The sequence below is a fragment of the Gossypium raimondii genome, chromosome 8, assembly GCF_025698545.1.
Source record: "Gossypium raimondii isolate GPD5lz chromosome 8, ASM2569854v1, whole genome shotgun sequence".
NCBI classification, from domain to species: Eukaryota; Viridiplantae; Streptophyta; class Magnoliopsida; order Malvales; family Malvaceae; genus Gossypium; species Gossypium raimondii.
The window spans coordinates 28,853,498-28,868,987 of NC_068572.1; the positions used below are offsets into that span (position 1 = coordinate 28,853,498).

At 33.2% G+C, this 15,490-nt stretch overlaps 2 protein-coding genes across 4 annotated transcripts; one reads left to right on the top strand and one right to left on the bottom strand.

The window, feature by feature from the left end:
* The first annotated feature begins 536 nt into the window (after positions 1-536).
* On the top strand, positions 537-2,126 carry LOC105791162 (60S ribosomal protein L36-2). Of its 2 annotated transcripts, none has more exons than XM_012619110.2 (4): positions 537-705; positions 1,318-1,421; positions 1,648-1,847; positions 1,950-2,126. In XM_012619110.2, the coding sequence occupies exons 2-4, from the start codon at positions 1,320-1,322 to the stop codon at positions 1,981-1,983; spliced, it is 336 nt and encodes a 111-aa protein (XP_012474564.1). In that variant the 5' UTR covers positions 537-705; positions 1,318-1,319; the 3' UTR covers positions 1,984-2,126. The 2 variants fall into 2 exon arrangements, with proteins under 2 accessions (XP_012474564.1, XP_012474565.1); XM_012619111.2 differs by lacking the exon at positions 537-705 and adding an exon at positions 771-918.
* A 356-nt stretch (positions 2,127-2,482) lies between these two features.
* On the bottom strand, positions 2,483-8,214 carry LOC105791161 (uncharacterized). Of its 2 annotated transcripts, none has more exons than XM_012619107.2 (10): positions 7,730-8,214; positions 7,268-7,354; positions 6,094-7,100; positions 5,904-5,992; positions 5,690-5,793; positions 5,506-5,596; positions 4,834-4,909; positions 4,621-4,735; positions 4,000-4,531; positions 2,483-3,309 (listed from the first exon to the last, which is right to left on the bottom strand). In XM_012619107.2, exons 1-10 carry the CDS (start codon positions 8,010-8,012, stop codon positions 2,817-2,819), a joined length of 2,877 nt encoding a protein of 958 aa, XP_012474561.1. In that variant the 5' UTR covers positions 8,013-8,214; the 3' UTR covers positions 2,483-2,816. The 2 variants fall into 2 exon arrangements, with proteins under 2 accessions (XP_012474561.1, XP_012474562.1); XM_012619108.2 differs by having other exon boundaries at positions 7,268-7,365; positions 7,730-7,875.
* Between the last annotated feature and the right edge of the window lie 7,276 nt (positions 8,215-15,490).

The window sequence follows — 15,490 nt, forward strand, 5'->3', positions numbered from 1 at the left end:
AAAAAGAAAAGTTGAATAAAATAAAAAAATTATTTAATAAAGTTAGTATTTGGTACAGTAGCAGTATACTTTTTTATTTCATAAACAACTTTAAAAAATTGCCATGTAATTTTTTAAATATTTATTTTATAACTATTTTACTATACCTCTATATGGCACTTGTCAACCTCTTAACTTTACTTTTGGAATTTAAAAACTTCACCAACAATTTACATTTTAAAAACTTATATTAATGGATCTAGGTAAATTTAGATTAATCTTTTACAAATAGATTAAAGGTAAAAATTTAAAGTCTATGTTTCAATTTGAATCAATTCAATTCTAATCCAATTACGAATATAGTACAATTACAAAGATATGTCCGATTAAGTACAATGTAGAATCAACTCAATAAAAACCAATTAAGTCAAACTGAAAAAGATTAGATAAAACAAGACTCGTAAATTACAAACATATATTGTGAATAATTTAAAATCACAAACAATCAAATCAGATAGGCACAAAGTGAGAGGAAAACTCGTAATATCAGAATATGATGAAGGATAATCTCAAAAATTGAAGGCGTCTACCTTTGCAAATAAGCGAAGGTCTCATTTAGAAAATGTTTAATTTTCTTTTCTTTTTTAATACTTTAAAAGCCCAAAACCCAATCCCATAAACCTAAAATCAGGAATTTTAGTCCGCCTCAGATCTCCGTCTCCACAGGTACGTCTCTATCCTTCTCTCTTCACTTCTACTTTACTCTTTCTGAATGTTTTCTTCTGTTCGATTTCTCGGGGAACCAAGTTTAACTTAAAACCACAACTTCTGTAGTAATATAAATATGATAGACTCATCTCAAATATTGAGCTGCTTTAGCTGGTTTCCTCGACTGTAGACGATTTAAGTTGCGATTTATCAACTGCTGTGCTTTGGTTGGTGGGTTTTTTGGATGATATGATACTATTTAGATTTTTTTTTTTATTTCTGTTTACAAGCTTTGGTTTCTAGTTGTTATTCTGTAAATTAAATGTTTGGGTATATATATACATGTGTTTTAGTTCCATTTTGCAAGTTTATGCTTTTAGGTTTTGAAGCCCATTTTTCATTTCATGTGTGTTGATTATACATATTTGATTGAGAGGCTTATAAAGGAAAGAACGACAAATTGAGGGTTTGAGTCCTGAGTTAAGTCTTTTATTCTTTTATTTATCAACCATGCCTGCAGCAGGAGCTGAAATCAGAATGATCTGTGTTTTGGATTTGGAATTGATTGCAATGCCACTCCAGTGTTATGTTTTACGTTTTCTTTATATGGATTTGTTTTCAATTGAGCAGGAATGGCTACCAAGCAGCCAAATACTGGCCTCTTTGTGGGACTGAACAAGGGACATGTTGTAACCAAGAAGGAGTTGGCTCAACGTCCCTCTAACCGGAAAGGAGTAAGTACATCATATATTGATTAAGTTTTATGTAGAATAATAGTTATCGAATATGAAGCAATTGAAAGAGAAGTTGAGAAAACCGCATAGGGAAGAAGTAGCAATACTTTTAGGTTGTCAAGTTAGATCTGCTGTTGTTCTTTGTATTTCTCTTTTGAGAAGTCTGTTTCATAGTTGGTGTTTTCTTAGCTTGAAGTCGTGGCCCTGATTTATCTAATTAATTCAGAAAACTAGCAAAAGAGTCCATTTTGTGAGGAACTTGATTAGGGAAGTTGCTGGTTTTGCACCATATGAGAAGAGGATTACTGAGCTTCTGAAAGTTGGTAAGGACAAACGAGCGCTCAAAGTTGCTAAAAGAAAGTTGGGAACTCACAAAAGGGCAAAGAAGAAGCGTGAGGAGATGTCTAGTGTGCTCCGCAAGATGAGGTAATATCTTATATCCGAGGACAAGCAAGTATTCCTTGTCTTATGTTTTGAGGGGGCATTTGCATTCTGAAAATGGTAGTAAACTCGGTCCTTTCCTTGCAGGGCTCACCCTGGAGGTGGAGAAAAGAAGAAGTGAAGCTCTCTGGTGACAAGTCACCTTGATGATTTCATTAGAGAACTTTGTTTAGCATATGTTTTAACGTATTGGTTTGAGACTGAAAACTATGCACTGAATCTCGTTTGTTTAATTTTATAATGTATGCTAAATTTTTGTGTTTAGTTGCATGTCCTTGACATGTTGGGTATTGCCTTGTTTTCTTAGCCGTATGGATTTGGAAGTTCATCATTGAGTCAAGAGAGCATCTTTCGTCGTTTATTTAAACCAAATCGATTAGTGGTGGTCTCAAATTTTATTGTCTTGTGTTGCATTTAGCTTAATGAGCCCCGTTGAGGGGGGATGAGACATCAATCAAACGCTTTAGAAGCTGCCCATCATTGGGTCTAAACAGACTTAGTTGGGAGTTGGGCAAAAATGTTATAATATCCCATAAGAAAGATAAACCACACTTTTGATCACTAAACCATTTGTAAATTTATGTTTTGGTCATTAACATAAAAAACCTACAAAATCTCACTGAATGACAAAGTTATCTTTTAAGTCACTAATGATTGAACTGTTAAAATCGATATTGTCTGGTGTAGCTTATCCAAATAAAAAATACGAGTTCATCCGTCAGCTTATTTTATGAGCTTCACTAGGACATTTCCAAGTTGAATTCCTTAACAGGAAGCGGCAGCAACAACAAATAGATTTAAATTATTGGTACACATTTTACAAACATCATTGGATTGATAACTAGGTACCATCTAATGACCAGAGATCGGAAGAAGAATTACATGCTTCTCTGCTGCAAAATTTATTTATTGGTGTCCAAGAAAGAAAGGAGGGGGACGAACCTCTTGGGGAGGCTATGTTCTAAACCTCTGAGTGAGTTTCTCAACTCCTTCCCGACAATCTCCTGCCACTCGTTTTGCACCTTCTTTAACAGCCGAACTAAATCCTGCTGTGGTTTGCTGCATCTCCTGTACTGATCCCCTTGCCTTCAACACAGCCCCATCTTTCAATTCTTCAGCCTTTGCACCTGCCTCGGAGGCCCATTTTCGCAACACTGAAATCAAATACTGGATCCTCTGGACAATCTTATCGATGAACTCTCTAGATTTGCCTTCTACTTCACTTGCCAATGTCTTGAGCTTCCCCACCAACGTTTCACCCCTGCTAATAGTTCCTTCAACTGCAACTTGCTTCCCTACATTTACCCACGTATCTCCTGCAACACTCTCTTCATGGAGGTCATTGTCAACCACCACTTTGACGCCCCGTCTTTCCCACTGTTCCCTAGCCTCCTCCAGGGCTTTTGCCTGTTCTCTTGCTCGTTTCGCCTCATCCTCAGCCCATGCCCTGAATTATAGGAAGTTTTGTACCATAATTGAGTAATCAGTTTAATAATTGAATGAGAACAAGCACAGGCATACATCTAGAAGAAAAACTAAAGGGGCAAACGAAAGAAAAAGACAAACAAGAGGCAATAACTGAAACTCCTACTGAATATTACAGTGACCCCTAAAGAAGAAAAGCCAAAGCTATTCATGATAGATAAGGAATGCCGCAGAAACATTAATTTGACCACCATATATAGAAGCCAAATGTATTTCTCAACTCTAGAACTTTACCTAATAGAATCATTTAGCAGTTAGCACAGGTCAAACTTTTACAGCTTTAACAGAGATTTCAAATTTATACAATGTCAGGAATCATTCAACATTGATCATCTTGCCTGGTGCATCTTTTCCAGTTCTGCCTAGTAACAAAGGGGACATTTATCGATTGAGCAGATGCGCATGACTATTTGAAATCTGATAAATGCAAATTCTCAGGAAATGAGAATTAACCAAAGTTTCATCTTACATTTTATTTAGCTGCAAAGATACAAGAGAACAAAAATATCCTATCACTCTGTATCCTTGAAAATATTATTCCATGAAATGAAGCATCTAATATATATATTTGAAGAATCATTTGTCATTCCTCCAGATTAAGTTGTTGAAGTATTGTTTCAAAACTATGTGATAATAAAGTTTATTTCCTTACCTGGCCATTGATAAGGCTTTTCTTTCCACCTCCAACTCATGCTGTAACCTGACAATCTCTTGGGTTTCACCCTCTGTTTCTTTTCGTAGTTTGCTAATTCTTTCCTTCTCATATGATATCTCTACTTTGTCATTTATCATGCTTTCCAACTGCTCCTCCACTTCACGCCTTAACCTTGAAAGAATTTCCGTTTCAGCACTAATAGCAGCACGGTCCTTCATTAAGACCATATTCTCTTCCTCTCTCTCAGCTCTTAACCTTTCCAGCTCGCGCTTTGCCTCTTCAGCCATTTTTTCCAAAGCATCAATCTTTTCACGTTCCATCGAAAGTTCTTTCTCAAAATTAGCATTAACATCTTTCTCAACTTCAGCTACTAAAGCATTGTGAGCAGATACTGCATTTTCTGCCACTGATTCAGCTTCAATACGTGCTAGCTCCTCACTTACTAGGTCAGAAGCTTCACCAGTTGCAATAGCAACAGCTGCTTGGGCCTTTGTCACAGGCTTACTTGGCTGGAACAATCTTGTACAACCTGTCAGGATAATGACAATAACAAAGGCATATCAATCATTAAAAATATGATGAAACTTAGAGAAAGTAATTACCATTGAGATGACTTACCAAAAGCAAGTGCTATTATTCCTGGTTCTCCAGTAGACAAGTCAGCTACAAGTGCAGGCCATGCATTTGGATTTATCTTATCAATGTCTATAAAACCAGAAAGTTGGTAGAGGATCTATACATGAACAAAACAGTAAAATTAATAACATACCCACTATAACATGCAAGAAAGAGATGAAATGAACATATAAACAAACTCAAAATATAAGCGACCTCTCGGTCAGCTTCTGGGAGTTGTCTTTTCTCTAGAGCCATTTTCCAGCTTACAAGATCCTGGCGTGATAGAGGGCTAGAAAAAAAAAGAGAAAATAAGAAGCAAACCACAAAAAGGAAGTAAAGTACCCTTGCATCTAAAATAAAGCAATTAATAATGAATGTAAAACTGCAATGCAATTTCACTCATGATTTTAGGTTTTAGTCAGGCTAAGCATATATTCTATTAACATTTTACAAATAAGTTATAATGAGAATGGGTTAAGAAAACAGTGGGAAAGTAATCAAGAATACAGATGGAAAAAGGCCTTGCAGATGGGCAATAAAATAGTGGGAAATTAACATTGGAGAAAGCATTAATAGTGGCTATAATTTTAAAAAATTTAGGGGTTTCATTTTAAAGGGCTTAATCAGAATTTCCAAAAAATTTGTGGTTTAAATAAAAAAATTTAAGAATTTTTGAGAGGCTTAATAATAATTTTTAAAAATTTTGAGACTTAGTTAAAATTTTCAAAAATTTTAAAATGCCTAATAAGAATTACAAAATTTTGGTGGGCCTAATAACAATTTTCCAAAATTTTTGAGGGGTCTACGAGGATCCTCCTCTGAGCATTAACCAAGCTAAATATCAAGGCTTATATTGCAAAATGAGTTTAGTCTGAACAGTAATACCTTTCAGGAGAGAAGTAAACTGGGCCTCGATTGTAATTGAGCAGTTCTTGATTTGAAAGCTTGCTTGAGATAAGTCCAGCCTCTGCCAAGCCTGAATCATGCAACTCAATTAGCAAGAATAGTTATAACAAAAAAGAAAGTTACTCTACCAATATGACCAAGAATATAAAGTCCACTTCTTAACCTTGAATCGATGAAAAATCAGCGTCTTCAGGTATGATGTCATCAAATGCAAGTTCAGTAACATTCTCAACGTACATTGCAGGATAAACTTTTGATACTACATTCCTGCAAGCAGCAAAAAGGATTAAATTTACAAGCATAAAGGTATCTATTACATGCTAATTCCTGATGGCTTCACACTGCCATACATGGGAGTAACAAGAAGGCATATATACCTTGAAAGAGCATTGCTTGCTGCCACTAACCACCGAGCATACTCACGACGTGTACAGAGATCACCAGGTAGAGCTTCAGCCTCAATAACCTGGAAAAGATACATATATATGAGTAATAGGTCACGAGTTCTCATATTATCTGCAAGGGCGAATACTTTAATAATTCTATATCTCAGTAAGAATGAAATACCTTCAAAACTTGTAGAGCTGCAAGTGCCTGCCCCTGAAACTGATCAACAACTGCAGGAACTAGAACCTCTCCCGAGTGAGCCTGTAGATCTGCAGAAACTGCAGATGGAGCAGGTATACCAACTGGGGAGAAGCAACTCCTAGGAGTTGGTGATTCAAAATCTGGTATGCTATCTTTCATCCCATCATAATCAATTTTGCTTTGCTCTATTGTTAATGAATGAGCAGGTGCCGACACAGGGGTTGTTTGAGATGACTCACTCTCATTTAACTTATTATCTTCCAGAGATGCATTCTTTATTTCAACCGAGGGCAGTGACATTTTGCGACTCTCAAGGTTTTCTTCAGTTTGAGAGGAATCTATGGTTTCCAGATTGTCTTCAGGTATAGCCTGAGGTTCTAAAATTGGTTCCACCTCCGAACTAACTGAGAAGCCCACAATTGAAGGATCACTGATTGAATTGGAACTATAAGAAGAATCCACTGAGATACTGGAATTCTCTTTTCCTTCAAGTTTTCCCTCGTTGAGATCATTGTCTAGGTTTATTGGGTCAGACAAGTTAGTATCAATAGTTTCTTGAACACTAATCAATTTGTCATCAATCTCTGAAGTTGCTTCAGGTGAACCAATGTCAAGGTTGCTATCTGACTCTCTTAGGCTTGATGCAACAGAAGAGACACCCACAGCATCAGATTCAGGCAAATTAGGTGAGATTGGAGTTGTGTCCAGGAAAACTGACTCCCCATCCAAAGATGAAACATTTTGCCTGTCTTCTTGAATAGGACTGGTGTTACTGGCACTATCGCCATTGGATGTTGAACTGTCTACTAAGTAGGTCCCATTGTCATTATCAAGATTATTTTCAGTAGAAGTGCCGTTGGATTCTGTAGGTGCCGAAAGATCCTTATGTGTTCCTGTTTCAATTTCATTTTCTTTGGCTTGTTCACTCTCGTTATCAAATGAAACTTCCTGTTGAGCTGTTAAGGGTTCCAACTGCTGTTTGGGTCCTGCAGTCAACAAATGGTATAATCTTTCAACACCAGTTCTCGGGGATTGTTGTCAATTCATCTAAATTAAGTCCAATAAACACATAAACCAAAAAAATTAACAGAATATAAATAGATAGAAGAGCATGGTAAAATAGAACCAAGTGAAATTGAAAGAGACCACTTACTGGAAGTGCTTCGATTACTTAGGGACATTGCTGCAAAGGAAAGCCCTGCTACCAGCACAAGTCCAGCTGATCCAGCTCCCATAATTCCTAAAAGCAAACTACTTACGAATTGTTATTAGTCCATCATATGGAAACCAACTATTTTAATTAGTCCAAACAACCCTGAAAGCTATTTTAGGGATTATGCCTCAAATTCAATGCCTAAATATCATATGATTCATATATGCTTCATTGCTATGAAATAGCTTTGATTGACAGACAGTAAACTAGCATTTAGTGTAAGGAAACATAATTAAAAACTTAATCAGAAAACATAATTAAGAAGCCAAATAGCAAGCAAGAAATGTTTTAACATTTTCTTATTCTCTTCTACTCAACTCTTGAAAACAAAATAGACAGCCGAAATTCAGCCAAGAGAAGTAGTGAGAACATTTGTTTGTGCAAGGTATAATAGATAAATACCTCCAAACCTTCTTCTCCCTCCCGAGCCAATGGAATCTTCAACAGTATCCGAATCGGACCAGCCGGAAAAAGTATCCGCCCCAGCAGCGGAGTCCGACACAATCCGCGAAGCAACATTACGACGTCGTTCCAGTTCCTTAGTCCGGCTTAGTGAAACCGAGAGCAGACGAGGACGACGATAATCAAGCAGGAGAAGCGGACGTGGTTCCCTGCAATTCCTGCAACGGAAAGCCAAGCGGAGCTGAGGAGAGCTTGGAGACCACGAGGCAGATGTAGAAGCCATCACAAACGGAAATGAATTGAGACAGAGAGAGGATGGAGAAGAAGATAGAAGGTGAAAAAGGTGATTTGTTCTAGCTAGGGTTTATGGTTGGTTGGTGTTGTGTTGATTCCTTCTTTTCGTGCAGACAAAGAGACAAACGGAAACTGTGTGAATCTTTATCTACTTCTCTACGAGTACAAAGGGACGCTGCTTCACTTTGAGTCTCCCTCTTGTCTTTTCTTTAATTAAATATACTAAAAATAAATAAATAAACATGATACCGAAAATAAAAAACCATCATTATATGTTATTTTCATTTTAATCATTTTTGTTATATACACTCATTATTTTAACTTTCTTTAATCTTTTAAGAATTTTATATGGAATTACGTGCGTTTTTATAGATTTTTTTTTGAGTTTTATAAGAAAAACTTAAATTTTACAATTAAAAATAATTTTATCTTTTTATTTCTTTTACCTTTTTAGTCAAAGAAAAACATGGTTTTACAAAAATTAGTTAGGTTTTTTCTTAAACAGTGAAAACATGAGTTTTAAATGGAATTGAGTTATTTGTGAAAATGTGACTTTAATCTTATTATTTGAATAGCTTAATTCTTTGTAAAATCCATATTTTTTTAAAAATTTAAATTAATTCTATAAAAAATATTTTTTGGTATAATTTTATAAATTTAAATGAGTTATCAAAATGAAAATTTACTAAAGTTGGGTGACTGAAATGAATATATGTAATGACAAATTAATGACAAGTGACTAAAATGATAAAAGTTGTGACAACGGTGACTAAGGGTAGGTTTGGATGGGCGATTGGGTGTCGTGCGGTGCAGTGCATTTAGCTTATTTATTGTCTCACACTACAATATCGCTACAGTATCTAATCTCACCGCCACCGCTATTTTTACACTAATCGCAGGTAAACACACCACCCATCCAAACTCACCCTAAAATGATAAAAGCATCTAACAATAGAGCCTAAATTTGCAAACTTTTATTTTGGATGCCCAAAATAAAAGCTTATGAGAGTTGAGTGACCAACCGTATAGTTTACTCGTAAATAAATTGCTTAGCAAGTTTTTCTTACCCAAGTTAAGTGCTAGGAAAAAAAAAACATAAAAATAAAGCTTAAATACAAAACAAACTAGTAAAATAAATAAAATTTAATTAATATCTTAGTAGAAAAATCATACTTAATTAAGGTTTGAATAGAAAATTACATATAATTAATGTCTTAATTGAAGGTTAGGAATCAATTAAGTTTTCTCTGAAGTCTCTATTAACTAGGGTGTTCAAAGCAAAATACTTCCCTCGTTGCAATTTTCTAGAGTTGTTTGAAAGGCATAATCCTTCCTTCATTTGAAGAAGCTTGCATGCTGCCAAACGGTTGCTCTTAAATGGTATACATTGGCACTTTGGTGGCGATAATACAAGAGTGTTTCACGACCCTTAGCTCATGGATGATCGAGATTTTTATGTTATGTCCTCCCCGCTACTAGGCATAAAAGATATGAGGGTGAAAGATTTGTTACAAAGTGATGAGGGGCTTGAGATAAATCTTTTCTTAAAGGCATTCTGGTTCCATTGGACGTAGCTCGAGTCATGATCATTCCCTTTAGTCTTCAGTTGCCTGATCTTGTATGGCATTTCACCAAGGTAGTTATACGGTCAAATCCGATTATGTGCTTGTTGTGAATTCTTTTATGAATATTGAGCAAAACCTTGTTATTGCTAGTTGGTCGCATATTTGGAATGCCCACCTTCCTCCTAAAGTGAAAGATTTTGTATGGCTTTGTTTAAAGAATTTTATTCCATATAAAGCCCATTTGTTGGAGAAGGGGTGTAACGTTGACTCATACTATTCAGGCCGTGGTGAGGTGGAGATTGTTGACCATTATTAGGTCCAAAATATCAAGAGGGGATGAATTAGTCTTTTAAAATTCTTAGCAAAATTATTCTAAATGATGAGGAAAGGGAAGAAAAGCTTGGACAATTCAATTTCTAGTGCTTCAACTCCAATTGCCTACCTCCACTACCTTGGTATACCTCAACCAATGATTTCTCATTTCACTATACTTGAATTGTTACATTTCAAGGAAAAGGTATAGGCTTTACAATCCATATTTTTTTCACAAGGCTAAGATAGAACATTCTCTTAGTTTTTATGGCTCAACTAAATCCCTATGACTTTTTTGGCTCAACTAGAAACCCTTGACAATCTACTTAATATTTTATACCTCAAAAACCTTAAATATGTTCTTTACAACAAAGAGAAGATGAGCAAACTAACACTGAACCCCTAGTAGGTGTGTGTTTGCAAATTGAAGCTCTAAATACAAAGATTTGAGAGTAAGAAGAGATTTTATAATAAACTCTCAATAATATGTACAAGAGAAGTGAAGAAAAAAATTTTTAAGTTGATTCTTTTGTGTTTGATGCTTGGATATGTCTCTCAATAATATGGGCATTGCGGATGAATTTTAGCCATTGGAAGCATTAATTTCGGGCCTAAAAATTGTTCCTGCAATGTATGTCTTGAGATTTGGCAAGATGTCTCGAGATATGGCTGTAAAATAACCGTTGGCAGGCTATGTTTCGAGACATGTCTCTAGACATACTAGCCAATGTCTCTAATAAACATGAAGTCCTTGAACCAGAGTTTTGTTTCAAAGTTTTTATGTCTCGAGACATATAGTCGTATGTCTCAAGATTTGCATACCAAAGTCCCTTAAAAACATTTTAAACACCTTAGAACATTTTGGTAGCAACCCAAAAATATTTAAATAAGTTAAAACACATTTTTTAATACATTGCAAGTATTTGAAAATGCTTTAAAATGTTTGATAAAATTTTCAACCATATTTTCACCAAACGACTTGGGAAATATAATACATATAAAATTTATTTTAAATGTTGTTATATCAAAAGCTTGAGACATCAAAGCTAACAATATCCCTTTTTATATAACAAAATTTAAGAGAAATTTGCATTTTGAAAAAGTTCCTTCTAAACCGTTTACTCATTTTCAAAATAGAACTCTCCTTAATAAAACATTCCTTGAAAAATTAAGCATAAACACTTAAACAAGACATAAACATATTGAATTTCAATAAGAGATATACCAATGAAGCATTGAACAATTTCAATAAAATCTAAGACTTTAAAAAGACTTTATGCATGCATTTAAGATAAAACATGCTTATGCGTATATGTATAAAATACCTGGTTTAAATATGCCAAAGGTCTATGTACTCTTTTGAAATTTAAAATTTAGTCCCTATAATTTAATTTTATTGTAAGAATGGTTGATATATTGTTATAAAAAAATAGGTAAAACTACTTCTTTAGCCTTCAACATTTATAGTTTTTGTTAAATTGGTCCTTACTCTTTAAAAGTACTTAAACAATTACAAAAAAAAGTTTTAAAATTCAAAGTTTTTTCCATACTTTTAATAAAAATTGCAAAAATTGTGAAAAATTAAAAACTCTTTAAAATTTAAAAATAATTTTAGAAATATGAAAAATATAAAAATTCTAAAATTAAAAAAAGTGGTATTTACTCCATGAATGGTGTTAAGGTCTTTTTAAACTTTAAGCTATTCGTTAGGTCTATATTAAATCAAATTTGAACATGTTTTTTATTTTAAATTAAATTAATTGTACATCAAAAATATTTTATATAAATTCAATTATAAAGTATATAAAATATTAGTGTAAAATAATTTTTAAACAATGATACAAATTCTAAATCGGTTCAAATTAAATTTATATATATATTTTAAAATACACTATATTAAAAGGTTTTATATAAAAATGGATCCCATGTTGACAAAATAAAACTGTAATAAATTAAGTCATCAAATTTTTATATAGTTTATTTTGAAAAAAAATTTACACTAATTTTAAATTTTAATTTGAATCGGTTTAGAGTTTGTTTCATTATTTAAAATTATTTTACACTAATATTTAATATGCTTTATAATTAAATTTAATTAAAAAATTTTGATATATAAATTATTTGAATTAAATTAAAAAATTATTTGTTCAAATATGATTTAATATCGGCTGAATAAATAGCTAAAACTTTGGAGAGACCTTATTGCCATTAGAGGTGTTTATGGGTGAGGCCATGCCAAGGCCCGATTTCACAAAACTTTTTTAGCTTTGAGTTCATTTCGCCTAAATGGGCCATTTAACTTTTAATAATAACAAATGATTTTATAATTTAATTAAAAAATAATATTAAAATTTTATTTTTTATTATTTTAAATTGTAACGCTCCATACCTAACACGATAATCGGGTTCAAGTTACAGGATATCATATTCGTTGTTGAAGCAACTATGATCAACTATATTCAAATTCCATCGTTAAACACTTAGATACGAGTATCACATGTGTGATATACGATATATAATCATTTCTAGGTCATATATGAGCTTATGAAAGCTCAATGCTATCCTAAGGTCGAACGAGGACTAAACTACAACATTATCCAAACATCCCAAGTCGATTTCACGACATCCAGGGTTTGACGTCGTGACTTTGAAGACAATGAGCAAACTTCCCAACCTAAGGACCAAATTGTAAAGTCATCAAAATATTACAGGCTCAATGTCACGATATCAAACAAGAGACGTCGCGACGAAGAGAGCTAGTGTCGTGACATTCAAGGTGTGAAGTTACGACATCCTCGACAATCTACTAACTCCCAATTTCAGATATTCCGAAGCTAACATATATCAACAATAATTGGCCCTAAAGCCCCAATTGATCATCCAACACAAACAAGACATGTTCAATTTTCAATTACCAAATGATTTGTACCATTTCCATGCATGATCAAAACCATTTACATATATTCACAACTTATTTACAAAAAAATTGACCATTTCCAACTTAGGACTAGATAATCCTAGGTACATGCCATTTGACCAAAATAGAAAAAGAGCTATACAAATTCAGTTGAGTTGAAAGCTATGATCTAAATGCTGACTGCACTTCTCGAGGCTTTGAGAATACCTATACTTGCGCACAGAATAAACAAAACTGTGTGCTAAGCGTTAAAGCTTAGTGGTACTTTCATGATTCAATATATTATAACATAACATTTGCAATTTAGCATAATACACATAATCTCAATATCTACCAATACATATCTTATAATGCAACACAATTCATTATATTATGTACATATGAGCATTATTATATCAATAAAAAACCAATCTACTCAACATTTATCATTTTTAACCAATTCAATTTATTTGCCACTTACCTTTCAATAAGCCATTTATCATTCATATTCAATCATGAATCAACATCTATACACACATGTCAATGACATTAAGTCATCTCATTTACCTTTTAATTTACCATTCAATTCCTTTTTGGAGTCTATCGTCTCACTCGTATTCGTTTCGCCCCCCAAGGCTCATTTTCAATTGATTTGCACAATAAGTTATAGGCTTTCTTTATCATAATTCACATATGAACATATTTGATTCATGTGAACATAACGTCCAAATCTTTCACATACGAACATATTTCTTTATCATAATTCACATATGAACATATTTGATTTGCACAATATGAACGCGCAATCTTCAAGTTCGAGTCATGCTAATTGGGAGTATAAATTAAAGATCTGTTGATTGATATTCAAAAATGTATTTGACGTTATGAAATTGTACTATAGGTACATACTTATGACATATAATTATTGATAGCACGTGAAAGATCACGTAAATTAGTTAAAAGAGCCTAAGGGCCGATACGGAACGATAATGGTCAAATTTTTTCGATTCAAAAATTATAAATGAACTTTATTAAATGCATAAAAGTGGAGGAAACATGAATGTAAATCAAATTGGTATGATATGTTCATTGATTAGTTAATTGAAATAATATGTTAGTTGAATCATTGGCTTATTTAGTTTATATTGTGGCATATGCACATAATTACATTATCTAAAGATTTACATAGTTGTATGTGAATTAGTTAATATTTTCATTTGAAGTTTATTGTATAAAAATGATTTGGATTTTGTATTATATTGTTTTGAGTAATGGAAATACCACTAAGCTCTATCGCTTAGCATACAATTTTGTTTTTCGTTGTGTATAAGGAAAGCCTAATTTACCATATCAAATTATGTCAGATCAAACTCTCCCATACATAAATATTTGCATGTCCTTAAGTAAACATGCCAAACATGCAAGAAAAAAGATGACTCTTGAACTAAATCAGACAATTAAATCACATAGCAGTAAAACATCGAACTCGTACGAAAGCTACCTCACGTGTAACTTAAGAGTGATATCTAGCTAATTTGGTTATTTATAACGCAAACATAATTAGATCACCAAGTTAAAATGTCAATAGATGTAAAGGCAATAGAAATGAACACATGTAAAAGTGCTATCCATCAAAATAAATTATGCGGATCGCTTATAAATATTTAAAAAGAATTGGTCATATTCATTTAAACAAATGCAAGCTATTCAGAAATTATTACATTGGTGAATTATTTGGGTCCCAAAGGTCTTTTAAGCTTGTAGCGTTCTGAGGCTTAAGACAGTTCAAAATTGAGACAATGGGCACTCAAAACGGTTTCAAGCACTAGAAACGGTTAAGCACAAGACATTGTTCCTTACTCGCCCCTAATTTATCTACAAGCTCACCTCCTTATGTCTTCTTTCCTTGCCTACCTTATTTCTCCAAAATGTTAGAAGGTATTATGCAATATTATTATGTACAAAATTTGTAAATATGAACCGAACAATTTTCTTTTTTTGAGCTTACTTTTGATTCAGCTCTCTTTTTCTTTATTTGGCACTTTTTTGTTCACTTTTTTTTATTACATACTAACTCGCGTAATCTCTTTATTTCCTTTTTATCACACAAAGACACCATAATATTTCTAACTAGCCCTCAATGTCCATAGCCTGACATCTATTACACAATGAATTTTAAAGAACGAGACCAAGAAGGATTGAGTACTAGACTCTTTTAGGCTCAAGATTTTGATATTAAGGTTGCAAAGAAAGGGTACTTGAGGATAAAAGATATGGGAACTAGGGGTACATAGCAAAAGGTAAGCTTTTAGGCTCTTGGCTAATTTAAACAATGCCTAAGGTCTTTCCTGAATCAATCACACAACAATTCTTTCAAGCACAAATCTATTTAAATTAACAATTCAAATTATTTATCTACAAGGATCCATATACTTTATTCATCCTATGGTACACTTTATACATTTTCATTTAGGTTATTGTCTCTACCCTATTATACATATTAACTAAATGAACTAATTAGACTACAATTAAAAATATCAAATTAGCTAGTATAATTCAAAATTTACAATTTGGCAATTCAATGTACTTATTCAATATTTACAACTAATGACTTGTTACCTAATTATGGTCCAAGCACCATACAGTTACACAAAATAAAAACGAAAAATATTTTTGGTATTTTTGAAAAACTTT